Genomic DNA, 23,177 nt, shown 5'->3' on the forward strand with positions numbered 1-23,177 from the left:
CTTTAAGAAGACAGTGCTATTTCTAGACCAGCGCTATTCAATAGAAATAGAATTCAGGCGCCAAATGTGAGCCACGTAAGGAACTTTAAGTATTCTAGTAGCAACATTTTAAAACTAAAAAGAAACAGGTGAGATTACTTTTAATATTTTTAATTCAATATATTCAAAATTTTATCATTTCAATACATCAATATAAAAATTAATGAGATTTTTGTGTACTAACTCTTTGAAATGCAGTGTGTATGTATTCACAGCACATCTCAGTTCAGACATCAAGTGCTCAGTAGCCATATGTGGTTAGTGGCTACCATGTTGGGCAGTAAGTGCATGGTTATCTTTCCTCTAAGTGACCAACTTCCAGTCTATACCGCATGCTTCTGTGTCTTGTAACTTTTATTTCCCCTGTTGATTGTTGGTTCACTTAGGTGAGAAACCCCTTATGCTTCAGTGCCTTCCTACAACGATCAGCACCATCCTGGGCGCAGACCAGGAAATCCTGTTTGGCCTTTTGGGTACTTTGAGTTGAAGGGTGACAGCTTCCAAGCATCACCGTCCAGTACACAACTGAAGATCAAGGCTGAACTAGAGCTAGGGACAATAGAGAACAGACAGTATTTGGGTGTCAGCCTAGAGATGATGGTCATAATCGTGAACCTGGCTGGCCTCTCCGGAGAGTCCAGGGCAGAGGAATGAGGCCAGAGATTGGAAGTCTGCTTCTTGCTTCTGGTCAGAGGGCCAGCAGAGCAAATAGGAAGAAGAAGAGGTGCGCAGCTCACCCAGTCTGTGTTGACAGTGTAACAGAGAGAGCGTTGTGTTCTCGCAGCTCAGTGCTAGGCTATATTAAAAGCACCTGGGTTTCTAAGAGAGTGATCAAATAATCTCTTCACCTTAAAGTGTTCCCTTTGTTTTCTTGAGTAATAGCATCATGTCACCCTTCATTCAGTAATCATAAAGAGGGTGAGCCTCACAATTGGAGAGGAGACATGAAACTAATTAGTTAGTTATTCTTATTCTTATTTATCTATTAAAACAAAACAACGCCCGCAGAAGACTTTGGCATACATTACTTAGATTTTTCCCCTAAGAGATTTATATGTCTGATGCTTAGTCTAATAGTACAAGAAGTTTCTAGTCCCTACACGAGGAGCTGGTCATACTTCTCCTGTGAAGGGCCAGATAGTAAGTATTTTTAGACTTTGTAGGCCATATATATATGGTCTCTGTGACATATTCTTCATTGTTTTTTCCCTACCTTTTAAAAATGAAAGAAACATGTAGTTCACCTGCTGGCTCTTGCCCTAATCAGCAGTTCTTCACGCGGAAAGGGAAGACTGGCCTAGAGTACTTTCACTCTTAGAATGAGGCTATCTTATAGAGACACAGATGTAGAAAACAAACGTATGGAAACCAAGGGTGGAAAGCGGGGTGGGGGGGGCTGGTGGTGGTGGGATGAATTGGGAGATTGGGATTGACATATATACACTAATATGTATAAAATAGATAACTATTAAGAACCTGCTGCATTAAAAAAAATAAAATAAAATTCAAAAAAAAAGAGGCTATCTTAGGTATAAAAAGGACTACACATAATGCATCAGGCAGATAACACGAGGAAAATTGAGTATTTCATACCAAATAACTTAGAACTGGTAGTTTAGATTCAAAACTAGTAACTGATAACATTCATTTATTTCTTCATTTCTGTATCATGAATTCCTTTTCCTCTAAAAGTTTGGAAGAAAAATAGCCCTGAATTTGTCCTTTGATCTTTTTGAAAAGATAACAGTGGTGTCATGGAAGACGAGTCCTGACAGCAACTGTCATCTTGGTTAGCAGACTTGGGCCGAGGGGGTCTGTGTGGATGAGGGTAGGACGCGGTGATTTCTTAGGCTCAGTGTGGGTTCTTTGCTTCCGAGTCCTTGCCAGTTGTTTCCTCCAGGTTTTGAGTTCAGGTAGGTTTTCTTCGTTTCCAGCCTTTGAACAGGCAGGATAACGGGTGGAAGCGCCTTGCCTGGTAGTAGCTGGCCAGCCGATGTCGGTTACTACAAAAGAGAAACAGGGTTTTGTAACAAGGGCAGGTAGAGCTCTCTGTACTTGCTAATGGTTCTCTTGCTTCCTTCCTCCCTCTCCTCCTCTTCCTCCTTTTCTTCTTCTGCTTCTTTTGAATTTTGTAGTAAAAGGAAAGAACCAATTGCATTCAGACTCTGAGCTTCCTAAGAAGCAACTGCAAGGTCTAGAATAAAACCTTTGGGCCAGATACATTAAAATGTGCAGTTAAGTGAATTGATATGCTGATTACATGTTTTTAAATAAATTTAGTGGTTCTAAGTTTCCCAGACAAATGTACCTCTACTCTGCTCTCAATTTCATTTGCAAAGTCCTAATGGAAAGTGAGAGAGACATCAAGTTTGCTTCTCTGCTTTTCGTTTTTTGTCTTTTTAGTTAATAGACTTTATTTTTTAGAGCAGTTTTAGGTTTACAGAAAGACTGGGCAGAAAATAAGGAGTGCCCATATATTCCATCTCTCCACCCCCAACTCACCCTCAGTGTCTCCTGTTATTAATATCTTGCCTTGGTGTGGTGCATTTGTTACAATTGATGAACCAGTATTGATACATTATTATTAACTGAAGTCCAAAGTTTACCTGTGCCTTCACTCTGTGTCCTACAGTTGATGGGTTTTGACAAATGCCTAATGTTGTGTATCCAATCTCACAGTATCACAGCGTCACTGCCCTAAAAGGCTCCTGCGCTCTGCCTGCTCGTCCCTCCCTCCCTCCCTCCCTCTCCCCCAAGCCTCTCTCAACCACTGAGTGCCTTATGGTCTCTGTAGTTCTGCCTTTTCCAGAATGTTATAGGAATCATAGAGCATGTAGCCTTTCCAAACTGGCTTCTTTTACCTAATAAAATGCATTTAATGTTCCTCCATTTCTTTTTATGGATTGATAACTCATTTTCTTTTAACACTAATATTCCGTTGTATGGATGTACCACGGTCTGTTTATCCACTCACGTATAGAAGGACATCTTGGTTGCTTCCAGTTTTTGCCAATTATGAATAAAACTGCTGTAAACATTCCTGTAGAGGTTTGTGTGTGTGGACATAAGTTTTCCACTCATTTAGGTAAATACTTAGAAACTTCTGCTACTTTAATTAGCTAAAGGCCAATATCAGGAAAAAGTATATTTGAAGGCCCCTGTACATTTAAAAATCAACCTATAGGGACTTCCCTGGCGGTCCAGTGGTTAAGACACTGTGCTTCCACTGCAGGGAGTGTGGGTTAGATCCCTGGTCAGGGAACTAGGATCCCACATGCCGCACGACGTGGCCAAAAATTTAAAAAAAAAAAAAAGAAGAAAAAGGAAGCCTTAAAAATCAACCTATAATAGGTTTTATCACTTTCTTTAAAAAAAAAAAAAAAAAAAAAGATGTAATGGGTGTTCATCTAAGCAACATACAATGCTGAATGCATTGGGAAACACCCAAACGGGCCTAGGAGAGTCAGGGAAGGTTCTGAGGGGAAGTGACGTTTAATTTGATATTGAAAGAATGACTAGGAATTACCATGTTTTATTGAATCTGAGATATGATCAATTGTTTTATGCATTATTTTGTGCACCACTGAGAATAAAAGCATTGCCTTTTAAACTGATACATACAACATCAATTATCAGATGCATCTCAGTTTGAGAGATGTTGAAATGCGGAAATATGTTGCTTTAGGACTGATGATACACGGAGGTTAGACAGAAGAGGGGGCACAATGGCCCAGAAGCAGCAAGTTCAGCATCGTGAGGTTAGAGGGGGCTGGAAAACTGGGCATTAGGACAGCTGACTGCTAGGACCTTGGACTTTATCCTAAGGGCCGTAGGAATCCGCGAAGCCTTCTAAACCAGGGAGACGATCTGCATCTCAGAAGGATCACGCTGGCCGCAGTGGATGATGGATTAGAAACAGGCTCTGGTCATGGCAAAAGGAATGGAAATTGATGGAGTAGTTTGAGGGCTACTTAGGGGAGACATTTAGGAGCTAGAAATGTCAACGTTTGGTGATTGGTTGGATGTAGGTTTGGGGAGATAGGGGGAGTAATCAAGGATGGAACCTGGGTTTCTGACTTGGAGCCATTTGCTGGGAGAACGACGGGAAGACTCAGAAGAAGAATGAGTCGAGAAAGCTGATGAGTGTTTGGGACACGTTGACTTTGAGGTGCCCGTAAGACTTCGATGTAGGTATCTAATAGCCATCCAGGTCTCAGGCCAGGACCACAGGGTTGATAAATGAAGCGTTGTGAGTAGATTAGATGACCCAGGATTAGTGTCTGCAGCAGAACCTTAAAGAGGCAGAAGTAGCAGCCTGTCATTGGGGAGCAGAAAAGAGCGGCTGGAGAGGTCAGAGGAAATCCAAGAAAGGACTTCCAGTGTCGTGGAGGCCCAGGAAGAGAGGCTCAGGACAGCCATAGCAGTCACCGCCGGTACAGACGACTGAGAGGGCAAGCAGAGGAAGCTCAGGGGGGCATAGGGTTTCAGCGTCAAGGAGGAGGAGGAGGGTGAGAGGAGCTGGATGAGAGGCACACAGCAGGCGAGGAAGCAGCACCAGAAGCGTGATGGAGGAGAGGAGAGGAGACAAGTCGGGAGGGGGACGTGGGTCGAGAAGAGCAGCAGCGCCGCTGTCTGGAGAGAGCAGAGGTGTGGGCATGTTTAAGTGCTGACCAGGAGGAGCTGGTGGCAGGGTGGCCACATCCTGGCCTGCTTACCGGTTGCAAGTGTCTCTCCTCCACTCCACACGTGAACTCGGTGGCCGGACTTCTCTTCTCTTGTACACTCGGCGATGTCCATCTACTAAGCCCTGGAAGAAAAAATATAAATATTTGTAAAACAAAGAATTAATCGAAGACCGAGTCTTCAACTTTGAGCCTTTATATCTGCTCTGGAGAATGTCATGAGTTGAAGATCCAGGACACACAAAGTCCGTGAGACGGGATCCAGAGCTGTGGAGGCAGCCGTCTTGTGGTGCCTCTCTGACACCATAGACAGTGAGATGCCCCAGTATTTCATGTGCCACTGAGAAAGGGATGTGCCGTTGATGGTAAGACACATGGCGATGCAAGTGATTTTAACATGTGAAGAAATGTGAGTCTTGGAATTGGTGAAATATAATACTAGCCTTGGATAGGAATAACGGAAGTGTGGGGCAGAGAACAGTGTGATGTGTATTGTAGGAGCAGAAACCTGGTTTTTGCCTGCTCGTCTTTATTTCTTTGGAGAATAAGGTCCAGTTTATCTTCTGGGGATGGGAGATAAAGGCATTATCACTGGAGGGTGGAAGGTCTTTGAATGCGTCATTGACAGCAGCGGAACCAGGCAGACCCAGGAAATCATAGGCTGGTCAGGAAGCACTGAGCGTGTCCTGAGGTTAGGGCCCAGGAGTTCACAGTGATGCCAAACTGCACGGCTCTGTTTTCTTGAGAGACTTCGCAGTCCAAGTCCGGGGTGGAGAGAGTGGACGGTGCCAGTGGCTTCATCCAGAATTGAGGGTTTGCCAGGCAGGGTGACAGAAAAACTGGGCAGCGGCCTCGCGGATACTGACTGTGTACAGTGGGGTCGCGGGGTGGACAGCAGAACCCATTGCGGGAGGTGAGAAATGCAGGCTGCTCGCAAGGGATAATAAAAGGCAAACAGTGTCGACTGGAAAGGTTTTTATAATGCTACTTATGCAAACAAGATATACAGAGAACTAGGTATAAACTCGTTTTGCACATAGCTTTTACTCAACTCTGAAATCAAAGACATATATAAATTAAGTCGAAAAAAATTTTTTTCAAATAACAGGATAACATAATATTCTGGATATTAATGTTTCAAATTCAAGATGGAAATGAACTTGAGGCTCAGATTCTTTGGCACTTGACAGGCCTGTGCTCCGGCTCCAGGTAGCGGCGGAGGGCTCAGCCCTGCAGGCCCAGCACCCTGGGTGGGGCTCACACTGGTCAGAGCCAGGGTCACCACTCAGATCACCTTTTGCATTTGGCATGCTCACTAGCAGGACTGTCACTCAACTCTCCTGCTCCTTTTTTCTGTTTACATTGCTGTGAAACCTTTGTTTATGCAGCATACTCTGATAGCATTTTGGCTTTCACCTAATGCATCATTTGCAAATTAGCCCACCTGCATTCTTTTCCAATAAATCTGAGAGGAGTGTAGGGGTGCTATAGATACCATCACCACAAATGCCTTAATTATTCAGATAACCCAGAATGCATATATATATATATATATATATTTTTTTTTTAGATTGTCTTCAGAATTAAAACAAATGTATATATAAATTCATGGACATCTAATGATCCCTTAAATTTGAGAAACACAGACTGAGAGCAGTGGTTCTCAAAGTTGGGCCCAGGACCCGGGGCATCACCCTCACCTGGGAAGTTATCAGAAATGCAGATTTGCAGTCTCCCCTCCCTTCCAACCAAGTGAATTCCCCAGGCGGGGCCTAGGAATCAGGCCTTTAACCTGACTCCAGCTCAAGCTGAAGAGCTGCTGCTCTAACCCAGTGTGATCACCTGTCTTATAGATGAGGAAACTGGCCAAGAGCACAGCTCAGGATCGAGGTTCATTTATAGGACAACTGGGTCTCAAGCCTGGAACTCCGGGCTTTGGTGCAGTTCGATTCCAAAGCTCTCCATTGTCATTTCTTTCTCAGTTTTTGGTTTTGTTTTCTTTGGTTTGGGTCGAAGGAGGTGATACTAAAGTGTTGGGGTCTTTTCCTTTTGTTCCTTCTAGTGCCAGAACCTACTAAGACCTGTTCAAGCCAGCCCCAACCTGCCGGGACCAGTACCAGTACTTCCACCAGCACTCTCTCCAGCAGCAGCAATGGCAAACGTGCGTCTGCCGGCGGCCAGCAGCCAGCTGCATCCCGTTACCTGCCTCGCGAGGTGCCTCCACGCTTCCGCCAGCAAGAACAGAAGCAGCTGTTAAAGAGAGGTCAGCCACTGCCCACGGGGGCTCTGACCAGCGTGAGCCCCACCCAGGGTGCTGGGCCTGCAGGGCTGAGCCCTCCGCCGCTACCTGGAGCCGGAGCACAGCCGCACCCCAGCAAGCCCCAGCCAGGTAAACCACACAAAACCCGGCGTTCTTTCTATCTGAGAAACGGGTTTGCTACTTTCAACTTGCTGCCCAGAAATAGAAACGGACATATTGTGATCCATGTTTACTGTACACTTAGTAAAGCTTGCTAGCTAGATGGTAGATTGATTCATTTCAATTAGATTTTAAGGTTTACTTCCGGTTCCCCCTACTTATTTATATTGTTCCTCATACACTTTCAGATGGCATTAGCTACTTCAGCTAAGTTTGTTGCTCACCAGAAACTAAAGGTCTATGTCAGTACATATAAATCTGTCAAGGCAGATGCTTTAGAACCCTGCAGTGAACACTTCTAAATAAAACCCTTTTCCCTCAGGTTACTAGGATATCTCATGACTGCACACATACTTTCTGTGCAGGGAGGTAATAGCATTTTATGGGGAGCGGTGTTTCTGAGTAACTTATTCAAGCATCCTGAGGCAACCCTGCCTGCTGTCTCCCCGTGCTCGGCCCCTGCGGTGTCTGGGGCTCTACGCCGCCCGCTGCTTGTTGTGTCCTTGCCTGCAGTTCAACGCCAACTTTCTCTGGGCTCCCAGGAGAGCTCGCCACTTGCTTATTAGCTTTCCAGCTTCCAGAATGTCAGCATCTCTCATCTCCTCTCTCTCCTGTTCCCATCTTCTTGACCTCATGGATTTACACTTTTAAAAATTTCTTTACTGGAGTTTTAGGGAAATTTTTGGAAGAGAGCAAAGTACATGTGTTCGACTGCCATGAATCTCTTATTTTCTTAAATCTTTACGTTTCAAGTAATTTCACTAACAATTGGCAGTGGTTCTAGCTTGGAAAGCGTATTTGCTGATGGTAGTGAAATTCAGGTCTGTAATTAGAGAGTCAGGGAGGCTTCTTGTGTTAGATTAGAATTTAAAAGAAACATGTCACAATTCATATTAATATTTGTTTTCCTTCATGTGCTGCCTTTTTATATGGGGAATAATTCCAGCATGACATAGAAGTATTTATAGCAGAATTTCTCAAAACCATGACTTTGTGGTTTTATTTGGAACAAATATTTTTAGACAGCTTTGCCACGTCTCTTCAAATAGTCTTTACTTTCATCTGCTAAATTCCTGGTAGAGGGGATGTAGGTCAGTGATTTTCAGCAAAAAGCTAGGAAGAAAAGAAATGATCAAATATATTCATTGAATATAATCCCATCTGCTTAACTGCAACCAGTTTATAGTCAAACATATGGTTACTTTCCACACTGAAATATGGTTCTCCGACCAGTCTTAACAGAGACGAAGACTGTATAGTCAGAGCTGTATAGCTTGAGGTATTGATTTAAGACGCTTATATAGAAAAACTGAAAAAGAAGGGTAACAGCCCTGCTTTTTTCTGGGCTTATCTCATCGCTGTAAGATTAGTTGGCAGTCCTGCATCAGTGTTCTCACCAAATGCGAGAGGTGCAAGATGTTACTGGTATCTTCTTAGATAAGTAGAAAGTAATCAAGAAATTGATTCAGTAAAATTTTATATGAAAGTAATATTCTTTAATAAAATATTTGGCTCTGTAATTATAATAACCTTCTCCAGAAAGTTATTCCTAGTTGTTTGTACTTTTTAAAATATATACATTGAAGACTAAATCATCGTTTTATACATCAAAACATCTTGAGAAATGGAATCAATCTATATATTTATATTAATAAAATAAGAAATGATTGATTTTTTTGGCTCCCAAGCAAAAGTCTTTGTTTTACACCAATTTCATCTCTTCACCAGCAGTCTCTGGTATCCCAGCTTCAGCGGTCCCCTCGGAAACCTGTCCTGGTTTCCTAGTTCCTAATGCAGTCTCCGTCTCTCTGCCTGGCTCAGTGCCCTTCCCAGCCTTGTCCAGCCAGCATGTTTCCTTCTGTCCCCAGGTCCTGCTTTCCGTTCTGATGGGGATTGTTTCCGTATGGCTTCACAAATAGGCCACACTCAGTGTTGCCTTTCCCAGCACGTGCACACACCTGATCGCCCTGCCCCTTTCTGTCTGCAAATCACAGTCACCCACCCTCCGTGAAGCCCCTTGAGTATTTCTGTCCTCAAGCTCCTCTTGAAGCTGTAGGATACTCCATTGGTCCGCAACATGCAGCCTCACACGCACTGTACACTGTGTAACCTGTATTGTATCCTAAAAGGACAGTGTCTGAACCTCCTCTGTGTGACTAGTTGAGCAAAGTGAAGGGAACTCTGAACTGAAGGGGAAGTCCTGGCAGCCGGCACTGGTTATGCCACAGCCAGTACTTCCATTTCTCACCTAAAATGAGACTTCTAAGGTCCTTCCCCTGGAATCTCCAACTCAAACCCGCTTCCAAAGAGCTCGCTTGATTTTGTCAATGCAAAGCATTGCTGGGACGCCATCCCGTGTCCTAGTGGAATCAGCACAGGGACCTAGGTTGGCGTCCCCGGGCACGGAGGCAGTGTGGCAGCGTGGTCGAGAGACAGGTCCGATTCGTTTTCCAGACCCACGACCGCTGTGTGACCTTGTCACTTAGCCGATTGGCAAAAATTTTAACTGATAAGTGTATATAGTCGTATATAAGTGTAGTGATTCACCCTATTAAGCTTCCAGAAAAATGTTATTTTCTATTCAGACTATGTTTTTGCCAACCTGCAGTACAACTCCAGCTTGAAACACTTGAGAGCTTTTATCTTTTTTAAAAAAGGAAGAACTCTTTCTCGCTGCGCTTAAGGCAGAACAATGTATTGTTTTGGTGGCTGCTTTGTACATTCATAAACTGAGACTTTGATTAATACGCGGTAGTGTTTGCTACTTAGATCTTTTGTAGGTAGAAGCAGGAAAGTAAGAAGTTGGACACGTGCCAATTTACATATGGGGCTCATTTAGAAAATTATAGCTAGTGTTGGTATGCCGAACGTTTAGTGGGTGTTCAGGAAAAGCGGGAAAGAGGAAGGAACGGAACACAAAGGAGTAGGAAAGGGCAGTGGTTTATTTGCATGCAGCCAATGGGCAACGCGCCCTTACTCTTTTGGCAGACTTTCAAAAAACAGAGGAAAAGTGGCTCTGGTGCTGCTGTAACTGGGTCCTGAAGTGAAAATGGTTGTGACAATTGAACGAATTTTAAGAGGCAGGAAGATCGGTTTAGTGTCAGCTGCAATTAGATAATCAAAGCTTTCAAATCCTCTCCGAGGATGCCTCCCCCCCGCCCCTCCCGCTGGAGGGGGTGATCGGCTCCCTCCCGGTAAGGGAAGGGCAACGTCAGCTCCTGCCCCGCGGGCGCCTGCAGGTCGCCGGGCGCAGCCCGCACGGAGCCTCCCGGTGGCGACGGCCGGCGGCCCGGGGCGCGCGGCGACAGGGTGGAGCTGGGAACCCGCGCCGCCCTAGATGCGGGCGCCCGGGCGTCCGGCGCGCAAGGTAGCGTGTCCAGCGGGTGGGCGGCCCCTCTCCGCAGGTACTTTCGCCCCCGCGGCCCGCCGAGCCGCAGAAACAGAGCCGACACGGAGCAGACAGCAGCTGCTTCTCCCGGGCCTCGGACGGGGCGCGAGGGGCGCGCAGACGACGCGTAAGATGGCGCCCCCGCCGCGGCGCGCAGAGCTGCTCCGGGCCCCGCGCCGCCGCCCCGGCCGCCCCGCTCGGCGGTGCTTCTCACAGGGTCTGACCCCGGAGGAAGCAGCCTCGTTTTCCTGCCGTTCTGAAGAAAAACAAGGCAATAAGCGTTTTCTTTTGGACACTTTCATTATTGTTTTCAGTAAACCTTTCACTCGGTTCTGCATTTCATAATTCCTTGCATTGATAGAAGTTGACGGAGGAGATGCCTCGGAGTCTGTCCAGTGACGGAATTCTGAACTCAGAGCACTTTCTCCACAAGACTTTTACGCACACTGAAGGCAGTGGAGAGGGAGGTGGCTTCGGTTCTCCAAAGCTGAAAACGGTGGTTACGTTGATCCCGCCCCTTGAAACCGAGGAATGCGTGGTATCAGTAAGCGTAACACTCATGTGTTTTCAACTATGGAAGGCATTTGGAATGACTTTATAATTTATTATTCTGTCATTTCGGTTAAAAGGACTGCGGTGAGAAGGAATTTACTGCGTACTGTTTGTCAGTGTTAGCGATAATTAAGCATCCCGCGCACTTCTGAGTAAATCTTGTCCTCACTTCCCTATCTGATTAATTTGATACCTAATTAAAAGTTCGCTCACTGTAGCTTTAGGAAGCTCTTTGTTAAATACTTTTTCTTGAAAATTTTATCTTTACATGGTAACATTTTGGAATTTAAAAAAAGAAGAAAGCTTTTTTTCTTTAAACCATGCTATCGTGTGATCCTTTTTAATGTAATCACTTAAGACTGTTTATGTTACTTGCATTTTTATAGAGACACCTATTTTTAGAACGTGTAAACCATTCAAACAGCAGGAAAAAAGTGAATTTAACATTTGGTGATAGAGTGTTGTAATGGATGGAGCACTAGAATTTTATCCTGAAGATAGGCATTTCTGTTCAGGCCTTAACTGGTTATTGGTTATAACACCTTTTCCAAATCTGGCCTCTGAGCCTCTGTTTCCCCATCTGTAAAACAGATGTAATTTGTAAGTTTCAGTTAATTTAATGTGTGTGGAAATACTTAGAACTTCAAAGTGCTCTGAAATATGTGATGTCTTAGGGATAGGAAGACTTATTTATAAACTCTCTCAAACTTGCTGCATAACAGATGCCTGGATTTTAGCCTTTAACAGTTCCTGGGCTTATACTGGAGAGTTGAGAATAACCTACAAGAGAATTCAGTCGTGGTTTATTTTAGAGCTTTCATTCATTTCAAAATGCCTGTTCCCAGAAGTCAGTCATTTCACAAATTTCTTTCATAGAGTCTTTTAGACTATAGCTAAAAGATGGATTTTTGAATTGATAGCACAGTCAGGAGACTTCGGTTTATGAAAATCATGTTATTCAAATATTCTTGAAGTCATAAATTCTCCCAAGAAGAATGGTGTGCTTTAAACATAAAGAGAGTCATAGTCTTAAAAATGTAAAACGTTTTCATTTTGGGGATAAATTCTAGTGCCAGAATATGTGGTGGTGGTGGGGGTGGGGGTGGGGGTGGGGTATTGCTGCTGCTACTGGTGGTTATGGTGGTGGTGGTGGTGGTGGTGGTGGTGGTGGGAGTGATAATGCTGTTGATGTGATGGTGATGTTGGTGATGATGACGATGAGGGGCAAGAGAGGAGAGACTTTAGGGAGTCCCCAGAACAGAACTAATCAAACTGTGCTCCTCAGAGACCCACAGAAGACTTTAAAGGTGTCTGAGTGGGGAAAGGATGGTGGGGAGTGGGGAAAGCCTAATTTTTCCCAAGTGGCTTTAGGTTTAATTCCTTTGTGTGTTGGGGAAATAGGGTCTGCTCTTTGTTTTCTGTTGTTTGGTTTTTACCACTGCGCTAAGAAGACGGTGAGTGGTATTTTCAAATCAACTTAAGTCTATATTTGAAAATCATAGATATTGCATTAAAATCATAACTTTCTGCTTTCTAGTTTTCAGGTCCTTTCCAGCTTTTAAATGCATTTATGTGTTCAAATTTTTTTTTTTTTTTTTTGACAACACTGCAATATTTATTTATTTATTTATTTATTTATTTATTTATTTTTGCCTGTGTTGGGTCCTCGTTTCTGTGCGAGGGCCTTCCCCAGTTGCGGCGAGCGGGGGCCACTCCTCATCGTGGTGCGTGGGCCTCTCACTGTCGCGGCCTCTCTTGTTGCGAAGCACAAGCAAACTTTTTTTTTTTTTTTTTTTTTTGGCTGCGCAGAATGTGGTATCTTAGTTCCGCAGCCAGGGATCAAACCGGCACCCTCTGCGTTGAGAGTTCCAAGTCTTCACCACTGGACTGCCAGGGAAGTCCCCAGACTATTTTTTTTTTTTATATTAAAGTACATAGGACACAGTTGATTCCCATTTTAAAACTTTCTGAGAAGGAAAAAATGAGAAAACAAGATAAAGTGAAAGAAAGAAAATAAAAAACTAAAGCAAAGAGTGGCACCTTTGTGCATCATGCCTGGCTCGGCACAGAAAGTTCTTTGAGGGGAGACCAGGTCTTGTTCATCTGTGCAGTGTTTGTAAGCTCATCAGTAGGGCTGTTGAACATGCATGTTCAGCAGAATGTGAGTGTCTCAGGGAACTGTCATCTGGGGACACTGTGACTGGAGTCACACAGGAACAGGCTCTGTACGGGGCCCCAAACTGTAGGAAGAGGGGATCCTGTAATGAAAGCTCCAGGGACCAAGAGCTTACTTTAATGTACCAGAACTGGGAACACTAAGGAGTAAGGCTGAAAATCAAATTGTAGAACCAAGGCATAGAGTAATTTTTACCATTTAACCTTAACTTTTTGGTTTTTAATGTATTTAATGTTCATTTTGACCCTATTAACACCCCCAAAAGTGGTATTATCTTGGAAAAATCCGTATATCATTTTGATGTTCTTGAAGTTTAATTACAATGAAAGGCATCGTAATATTTGTCTCTTTCATTTTGTTTCCTTATCCACTGTTTTCATTACAACTAAGAACATTTTAAGTAGAAAAATATTTTTAGTGGCTTACATAGTAATAACACATATAAATGTATATAGCAAATTAACTTGTTAGCCTCACTTTAAGCCCCTCCAAATAGTTCTTTATATAAGGGTGGCCGTCTTTGCAAGCTTAGGACAGAAGCCCTCACCTGAAAATGGACTTGAGCTGTTCCGTGCACTGGTGAGAATTGAGCTTCTCCTTTAGGTTCCTTTAGTAGCAGTGACCCCCTGTCCTTTATACCTTCTGTGCCAAAACACAGGTGTAAGTACCCGTTCAGTAAAACTCCCTTGGTGTTTGGGGGACATTTCTTTTTTTCTTCCTTCCTTCCTTTTTTTTTTTTTCTTTGCCACATATGTGCATTAATATATATTTGTTTTTCTCTTTCTGACTTACTTCACTCTATATGACAGTCTCTAGGTCCATCCACGTCTCTACAAGTGACCCAATTTCGTTCCTTTTTATGGCTGAGTAATATTCCATTGTAAATATGTACCACACCTTTATCCATTCATCTGTCGATGGGCATTTAGGGATAATCTCTTTTTTTTAACTTGGTCTTGTTTTCATTGTTAAATGATGAGTGGCTCATTGATCTCTTTATTTTGAGGGCCACCAGGGAAGCCCTCATTGATCTCTTTAAATTGGTTATTACATAAGCTAGTTTTTATAGTATAGGCAAAACCAACAGAGGAAATTGTCATAAACCAGGGTAGCAGAACCAACCCCTAATATCAATATTTGGCAATAAAGAACTTCGTTGTTTTATGGTAATTTAGATACTTAAAGTTTTCTGTTGCCTATCTTCATTTTCCCTTTGTAGTTTTCACCTAGAATTACCTGGCTACTTTTTTTTTTTTAATATTTACTTCTTTATTTTCTTAAGAACAAAAGCCTCGGATTTCCCAGGTTGTGCAGTGGTTAAGAATCTGCCTACCAATGCAGGGGACAGAGGTTCAAGCCCTGGTCTGGGAAGATCCCACATACCTCGGAGCAACTAAGCCCGTGCGCCACAACTACTGAAGCCCACGCGCCTAGAGCCCGTGCTCCGCAACAAGAGAAGCCACCACAGTGAGAAGCCCACGCTTGCTGCAACTAGAGAAAGCCTGCGTGCAACAACGAAGACCCAATGCTGCCAAAACTTTTTTAAAAAGAAGAATAAAAACCTCTTACAAGCGACACTGTTGATTTTTTTTTTTTTTTTTTGACCATGCCACGCAGCATATGGGATCTTAGTTCCCCTACCAGGGATTGAACCCATGCCCCCGGCACTGGGAACACGGAACCTTAACCACTGGACTGCCAAGGAAGTCCCTACCTGCCTACTTTAGAATCACCTAGACCATCATTCTAAATTCATTACATTCCTTTTAAATCAGGCAACAAAAGTCATTTGTTTTGGGGTTTTTTTTTTAAGGTTGAAGTTAGTTTTAGTATGTTCTTTCTAGTGATAGTGATAATTCTTTGAATACTTCCTCTTTTCTTTTAGCTCCATCAAACTACAAAAGAGATTTGCGGGGGGAACCCAGTTTGACTGTTCATGAGTAAGATTTTTCTTGTTGAAATTAATTTGCAGAGAACATAATAATGAAAGGGTTCTAAAAGAGAAGAAGTATTTAATTGCAATTATCTGTATATCATACTATTTAAAGAAACTGTCAAGGATTTCTAAACTGTGTGAGGTCTTGAGTGATGCATACTTCGAATAAAGTCTGTTGGAAAATTCGTTGGAATATACGTTTGATTGCAATGTTAGAAATCCTCAAAAAATTAGGAAATTATAGGAGATAAAATACAGATACCAAATACTAGCTTCTTTAAAAGGATCATAAGAGTGAAATGATATAAATACTATAGAAGATATCGTATAAAGTTATTCTGGGAATCTCCAAAGAAAAGACTAAATTAAGGAAGTAGAAAGCAAATGTAGAAGGAATCCATAGAGATCCGAGAACATACCAGATATAGGGCTGAGAATATTTTTTATTAATGCACAGGAAACCAGGATAAACCATAATCACTGGTAATAACAGATAAAGTAGTATAAATGTAATCAAATGGTTCTAACTCTTGTACCCTTGATAACATGAGAGATCATTTTCTAAAACCTCTTCTCTCTCTCTCTCTCTCCCTCCATCCCCCACCCTCAAAATATTGGTTCTGTTATATGATTCTGCGGGGCATTCACAATTCTTTTCTACCAAATGAGCTGTGTAACTTCTATCTAATACTGTGACTCATTAGAAGTCTTGAAAAGAACTGCAAATTGCACTCAGCATCCATGCGCGCTTCAGTGTTGTAGCCAGCGTTTCCTGGAAGCTGAGTATTCACAGGTGTTGCACCGTCGCATAGATTCCAAACTGCTTCCAGTTAAGCCACTTTCTTTACTACAAATGCTTTCAGAGATGCTCCTGTGCTAATGTGCGTTGTGAATCTTCTCAATAGTATGGTGTAGCAGTGAGAATTAAAGAATAACTCTTTTTTGAATGGGAGCTACTTAGAAGACAAACAACTTTTTTCTTGAAGTCATTTTTTAGTATTTGTCATTCAGAATTGAAAACTCGAAATAAAGAGCTTCCCCCAAAGACTAGTTTTAACAGTTGATTCACTGATAAGTGGGAGGAAAATCTAACTTTGAACTTGTTTCATCTTTTTCAGAAATCGGCCACAGCGGGCTGGCAGAGCATTATGAAAGTTCCCACTGGGGACAGCAGCCCACTTACAGAAGCGAAGCCAACGGCAGCTGGGATAAAGTGATAATAGACAGGACCAATAAGGAGGCGTGGCCTTCCATCACGGGAACAGAGGCTGAGTCTGCCTCAGAATGTACGACAGACACTGACTGTACCTCCAGCTGTGGCTCAGAGAACAGTAGCATGGCTACAGGGAGTGCCCAGGGCAGCTTCACTGGACATACCAAGAAGACGAACGGCAATAATGGCACCAATGGCGCACTCGTCCAAAGCCCTTCTAATCAGAGTGCCCTTGGGGCGGGGGGAGCAAACGGTAATGGAAACGCAGCCAGAGTGTGGGGCATAGCCACGGGCTCCAGCTCCGCCCTGGCTCACTGCTCCCTCAGTGGTGGGGATGGAAAGATGGACAACATGATCGGAGATGGGAGAAGTCAGAATTGCTGGGGTGCTTCCAACTCCAATGCTGGCATTAATCTTAACCTTAATCCCAATGCCAACCCAGCTGCCTGGCCTGTACTTGGACATGAAGGAACTGTGGCGACAGGCAACCCTTCCAGTATTTGCAGTCCAGTCAGTGCCATAGGTCAAAACATGGGCAACCAGAATGGGAACCCAGCGGGCACTTTAGGTGCTTGGGGAAACTTGCTGCCGCAAGAGAGCACAGAACCACAAACGTCCACTTCTCAGAATGTGTCTTTCAGCGTACAACCTCAGAACCTTAACACTGATGGACCAAATAACACTAACCCCCTGAACTCTTCACCAAACCCGATCAATGCAGTGCAGACAAACGGACTGCCAAACTGGGGCATGGCTGTTGGTATGGGGGCCATCATCCCGCCCCACCTGCAAGGCCTTCCTGGTGCTAACGGGTCATCAGTTTCTCAAGTCAGTGGGGGTGGCAGCGAAGGAATCAGCAGTTCTGTGTGGGGACTGTCCCCAGGTAACCCTGCCACAGGAAATAGCAATTCTGGGTTCAGTCAGGGGAATGGCGACACTGTGAACTCAGCATCAAGTGCTAAGCAGAATGGCTCCAGCAGTGCTGTGCACAAGGAGGGAAACGGAGGGAACGCGTGGGATTCGGGACCTCCTGCCGGTCCTGGCATCCTCGCCTGGGGGCGGGGCAGTGGCAACCACGGCGTCGGTAACCTCCATTCGGGAGCTTGGGGCCACCCCAGCCGAAGCCCCTCTAACGGGGTGAACGGGGACTGGGGAAAGCCCCCAAACCAGCATTCCAGTAGCGACATCAATGGGAAAGGATCAACAGGGTGGGAGAGTCCTAGTGTCGGCAGCCAGAATCCTGCCACGCAGCCTGGCAGCGAACACACGAACTCTTGGGCCAAAGCTGCGTCTTCCGGAACGACAGCAAGTGAAGGAAGCAGCGACGGTTCTGGCAGCCACAACGAAGGAAGCGCTGGGAGGGAAGGAACAGAAGGCCGAAGGCGAGACAAAGGGATTCTAGACCAAGGGCACATCCAATTGCCAAGGAACGATCTTGACCCAAGAGTTCTGTCTAATACTGGTTGGGGACAGACTCCAGTAAAGCAAAACACTGCCTGGGAATTTGAAGAATCCCCAAGGTCTGAGAGAAAGAATGACAATGGGACAGAGGCCTGGGGTTGTACAGCTACTCAGCCTTCAAACTCAGGGGGGAAGAACGATGGGTCCATCATGAACAGTACAAATACCTCTTCAGTATCGGGGTGGGTCAGCTCACCACCTGCTGCTGCGCCAGCAAACACAGGTTGGGGAGATAGCAGCAGCAAAGCGCCAAATGGCCCCGGGGTTTGGGGGGACACGATAAGCTCTACTGCTGTTAATAATGCTGCTGCGGCCAAGAGTGGCCACGCTTGGAGTGGGACCGTAAATCAGGAGGACAAGTCACCCACCTGGGGTGAGCCTCAAAAACCCAGATCTCAGAACTGGGGAGATGGACACAAATCGAATCCAGCCTGGAGCGCAGGCGGGGGAGATTGGGCAGACTCGTCTTCTGTCCTTGGACACTTGGGGGATGGGAAAAAAAATGGCTCTGGATGGGATGCTGACAGTAATCGATCAGGGTCTGGTTGGAATGAGGCTCCAAGGTCCGGGACCAGTGGCTGGGGCAATGGCACAAATGCAAAGGTGAATCCAGGGACAAGCTGGGGAGAGTCTTTAAAGCCCGGCCCCCAACAGAACTGGGCGAGCAAACCCCAAGACAGCAGCGCGAGTAACTGGGGAGGAGCCACTTCCGTTAAACAGACAGGAACAGGGTGGATTGGGGGGCCGGTCCCTGTCAAACAGAAGGACAGCAGTGAGGCCACGGGCTGGGAGGAACCTTCCCCGCCATCTATTCGACGCAAGATGGAAATTGATGACGGTACCTCAGCTTGGGGCGACCCAAGCAACTACAACAATAAAACTGTAAACATGTGGGACAGAAACAACCCGGGCATCCAGAGCAGTGCCTCGGTCAGCACCACCACCAGCACCAGCACCACCACCGCGAGCACCAACGCAAACGTGGCCGAGGCGCCCCCGACGCACCAGGCCAGCGCCCAGCTGAACCGATCGCCACTGCTCGGTCCAGGTACGTGGGGGACTGTGTGTTCCTTTAGAGGTAAAGAGAAAAAGTTTATTCTCATTACATTTGCACACATACTCGACTAGTGTTTTTGTAGCAAATAACATTAAACTGATTTTAGTGCCCTTCACCTTACAATATCGTATTGAATGTTACCCAAAGAGAAGAAAGTTAAGTAGGATTCTCTGATAGCTTTTGATTCAAGAAAAAAAAACATTAAGCACCTTCAAAAGAAAGGAGAGGAAAGAAGAAATACATCCTCTTTGGAAAGACTGGAGACCACTATGTTAGTTTGTGTTTACTTATTACGAAGTCTTTTGGGTTTTTTTTGTTGTTTTTTTCTTTTTTTGGCTTCGCTGCACGGCATGCAGGATCTTAGTTCCCTGACCAGGGATCGAACCCGTGGCCCTGCAGTGGAAGCTCAGAGTGTTAACCATTGGACCGCCAGGGAAGTCCCAAGTCTTCACTTCCTTATGAGATAAACCAGTGGTTCTCAATACCAGAGGGCTTTCGTTAGAATTACCCAGGAGCTTGGGGACTGGGGGATACCAATCTCAGAGATTGCTAGTGTCATTGGTCTGGAGGGAAACCTGTTTACTGGCCATTTTTAAAGCTCCACAGGTGTTTCTGATGTGGTTAACAATGAAAGAAAACCATTTTTGTAAAATGTGATGACATTATACAGTACAAATCATGTTTTGATTTCAGTTGAAAGAAAAATGCTAAAATTAGACTAAAATCCGTGTTTTGAGTTCCTGCTTTGTGCAAGGCATTCTACTAGATGGTGCAGTGGAAGAGAAGAGAAGATGATTCAGACCAGAGCCTGCCCACAGGGAGCGTGAATGGTGACTGAGAATAAACACGCAGCCCGGACCATGAGAGAGAGAGAGAATTCAATTCAGCCGGACGTCGTAACTCGAGAACTAACAGAATAGAAGCTCCACATCTCTGACTTGAATATTGGTCCATGGTCCAAAGGGTCTGCCCGAGTGGTGAGAGGACTGGGCTCCCGGGGCTGGGAGGGACCAGCAAGAGAATATAATCCAGGGACTTCCCTGGTGCCGCAGTGGTTAAGGATCCGCCTGCCAATGCAGGGGACACAGGTTCAATCCCTGGTCCGGGAAGATCCCACATGCCGCGGAGCAACTAAGCGCGTGTGCCACCACTACTGAGCCTGCACTCTAGAACCCATGAGCCACTACTACTGAGGCCGTGTGCTGCAACTACTGAAGCCCGCGCTCCTAGAGCCCATGCTTCGCAACAAGAGAAGCCACCGCAATGAGAAGCCTGCGCACTGCAACAAAGAGTAGCCCCCGCTCGCCGCAACTAGAGAAAGTCTGCATGCAGCAACAAATACCCAATGCAGCCAAAAATAAGTAAATGAATAAATAAATTTTTAAAAAGAGAGAGAGAAGATAGTCCAACTCAGGGCATTATGTTGTCATCTGGAAAAGCTATAGCTTGTGGGTCCTCGTGCCCAGAACTGATGTCATTGCTTTAAGTATGGTTTAAACAGTGCAGAATTAGTTGAGACTAACCTCCCTCGTTCCCACAACCGTACTCCTAGCAATGCATTCTAAGTTTCATTTAGTCTTCTTGAGCCACGGCACACTAGTTTTCTTAAATTGAGCTTAAAATCTGAAGTCTTTCTTTTTGTTAAGGCCACTGTTAGACCTCCTCACTCAGGACTGTCCTTGTGCAGTTGGCGGCTTGATCCCAGGTGTAGCACTTTGTTCCTGGTAAACTTGCGTTCAAGTCCCCCAGCCTCTTGAGATCTTTTTGAACCCTGATTCTGTAATTAGCATATTAGTTATCCCTTCCAGTTTTATGCCATCCCTAAATGTTAAAAACATGCCATAAAGACAGGACTAAGGATAGAGTCCTTTCTCCATGGTCACTCACTCAATCATCTTATATATGGAACCGAATTTACATCCAGAACCCAACCTGCAAGGGAGTCTACAGTGTAGTTTTTTTTTTACCTTTGGGCCTCTATAATACAAGAAGGCTAATAGAAAGCAGTAGAATGGATGCTGAGTGCCTGTTGACTGTCACATGCAGAGATTTGGGTTACAAAAAAAAATTGTCGTGCCCATCGGACATCATTGAAACAGATATGAGGAGAGACTGTGTTGCGCCTCCACTGCCTTGTACCAGAGCACCATCCCAGACCCAGCCGAGGGTGGCTGCTTCCATCCCAGACCCAGCCGCCCTGATCCAGCTCCCACCTCCCGGCCTCCTCCAGCACGTGGTTTATGGTCACCCAGCAAAGCCCTATAGTTTGTAAGTTTTCTCATGCTCTCATACCCACCGGTATGAACGCTTCTAGAACTGGTACCTTTATCATTTTACTTGGCATACATTTAATCAGAATGCATTGTTGAACACCTACTGTGTGCTGGGATGTAACTGTGTAGAAGACGGAAGGTCTGCCCTTTTTGAACCTCCAGAAAGACAAGTACCCAGACAATTACGGAATGCGGACCAGGAAAGTATGGCATATAGGATGGCACCTAACCAAGGTTTTGATCATGAGGGGTCGGGGGTGAGCAGATATTGGGTGATAGTGCAGAAGAGTGTTTCAGATAGAGGGACTAGCATATAAGGCCTGGAGGCAAGAGAGAAGGTGGCATATTTGAGGAACAAAAAACTTCAGAGTGGTTGGTGCTTGGGGTAAGTGGTAGGGGTGACGGGAAGGCCTTGCAGAGAGAAGAGACCAGGGCAAGAGCGGGCAAGTTATTTCAGGCCATGTGAAGGAGCTGGGGTGTATCCAGAGGTGTGGGAAGCTATTGAGAAGATTAAGCAAATTGAATGAGCAGACTGACTTGCAGAATCATTTCAGCTATAAAATGAAGAGGGGACCACTGGGAAGCAAAGCTGGAGTTGAGGAGCTGAGCTAAGCCGTGTTTGGTGTGATGGGGCAGCCTGGGTTGGAATAGTGGCAGGGGGTGCAGACAGAGATGGCAGCCAGACCTGGAAACCATTTGGATGCGGGAGCAAAGAAGGAAGGTGAGCAAAGAGGGTTCAGAACTCCGGCAGGTGGGCAGATAATGGTGACATGCACTGACTTATCCGGGAGCACAGGAGAGACATGTCCCGTGGAGGGCACAGCAGAGGTTGGCTATGGAAGACTGGGTCTCAGCCAGAGATGGGACTGAAGGTACAGCTGTGGGAGAATGGCAGTGAGCAGAGGGGCAAGTTCGAGAGTAGAGATTTTTGTTTAAGATGGTAGAGTTCTAAGCGTGTTCAAAAGCTGATAGAAAGGGGCATGCGGAGAGGGAGATGGATGCAAAGGAAGGAGACCCCACATCCCGTCGGAGAGGACACGCCATCTGTCTTGTAGAGGAGGCCGGCTGGCTGTGACCAGAGGGTGAGGGGCACCTTCTGGTGTTCTTTTTCCTCAGAGAATTGAGGACGCCAGCCTGCCGGGTGCAAGGGCTTGGAGCAGAGGTGTGAGCAGAGGCCAGGTGTGCATGGGCCCATGTAGAGAGTGGACAGAGCTGACCAGGGGCCCCTGAAGGGTTGCTGGGCAGTATTCAGACCCAGAGATCACAGTTCCACAGTGGATATATGCATTTATTCCGCATGTGTTTACTGGGACCTACTAGGCGCCAGGCAGCGCTCTGGTTGCTGGGGATACAGCAGGGAGCAAAACAGACAGAATCCCTGCCCTGGTGGGTGTGCGGTCTAGCAAGGGAGGCCAAGCCTCCGTGAGTTAGCACGTATGCAGGTAGAGTGTCAGGTGGTGAGGTGCCGTGGTCGGGTGGAGGGGCCGTCATCTTGCCTAGGGCAGCCTGGGCATGTGGGCAGCTGTTTGGTTTCCACTGCAAGCATTCGGCAGCTGGGGTGAAAGGGGAGCTGTCCTCCTTTCTGTGTTCAGTTCAGATACCTCCCTCCAGCCTCCCCTCAGGCTCCCTGGCAACTCACCACGTCAGGAATTCTTTATGGAGCTCAAGACAGACTGTCTTAGCCTCTACATGCACTTCACTGTCACTAAACCGAAGTTCAAAAACCTGGTGGTCCATGGGCTACACCTGGTCCCACAGATGTGCCTTTTGGGCCCACATTGTTTATGTGAATCAACTTTTTTTTTTCTTTTCTTTTGGCCACACTTCGCAGCTTGCGGGATCTCAGTTCCCTGACCAGGAACTGAACCCGGGTCACGGCAGTGAAAGCCCGGAATCCTAACCACTAGGCCACCAAGGAACTCCCCTGAATCAACATTTTTTAATGAAAATGTTTTATATAAAATTCCAGAATCTGGCTTCT

General features: G+C 45.5%; 1 protein-coding gene across 4 annotated transcripts in view; it reads left to right on the forward strand.

Annotated features, from left to right (window-relative positions):
* The window catches only part of TNRC6C (trinucleotide repeat containing adaptor 6C), a 129,195-nt gene that overhangs the window by 62,249 nt on the left and 43,769 nt on the right, over positions 1-23,177 (forward strand). For all 4 annotated transcript variants that reach the window (XM_068530447.1, XM_068530448.1, XM_068530449.1 and 1 more), the window contains exons 4-5: positions 6,784-7,110; positions 16,311-18,914. In XM_068530447.1, coding sequence (XP_068386548.1) covers positions 6,784-7,110; positions 16,311-18,914 — 2,931 coding nt within the window. The remainder of the gene's footprint in view (positions 1-6,783; positions 7,111-16,310; positions 18,915-23,177) is intronic.

The sequence above is a fragment of the Eschrichtius robustus genome, chromosome 20, assembly GCF_028021215.1.
Source record: "Eschrichtius robustus isolate mEscRob2 chromosome 20, mEscRob2.pri, whole genome shotgun sequence".
Classification (NCBI taxonomy): Eukaryota; Metazoa; Chordata; class Mammalia; order Artiodactyla; family Eschrichtiidae; genus Eschrichtius; species Eschrichtius robustus.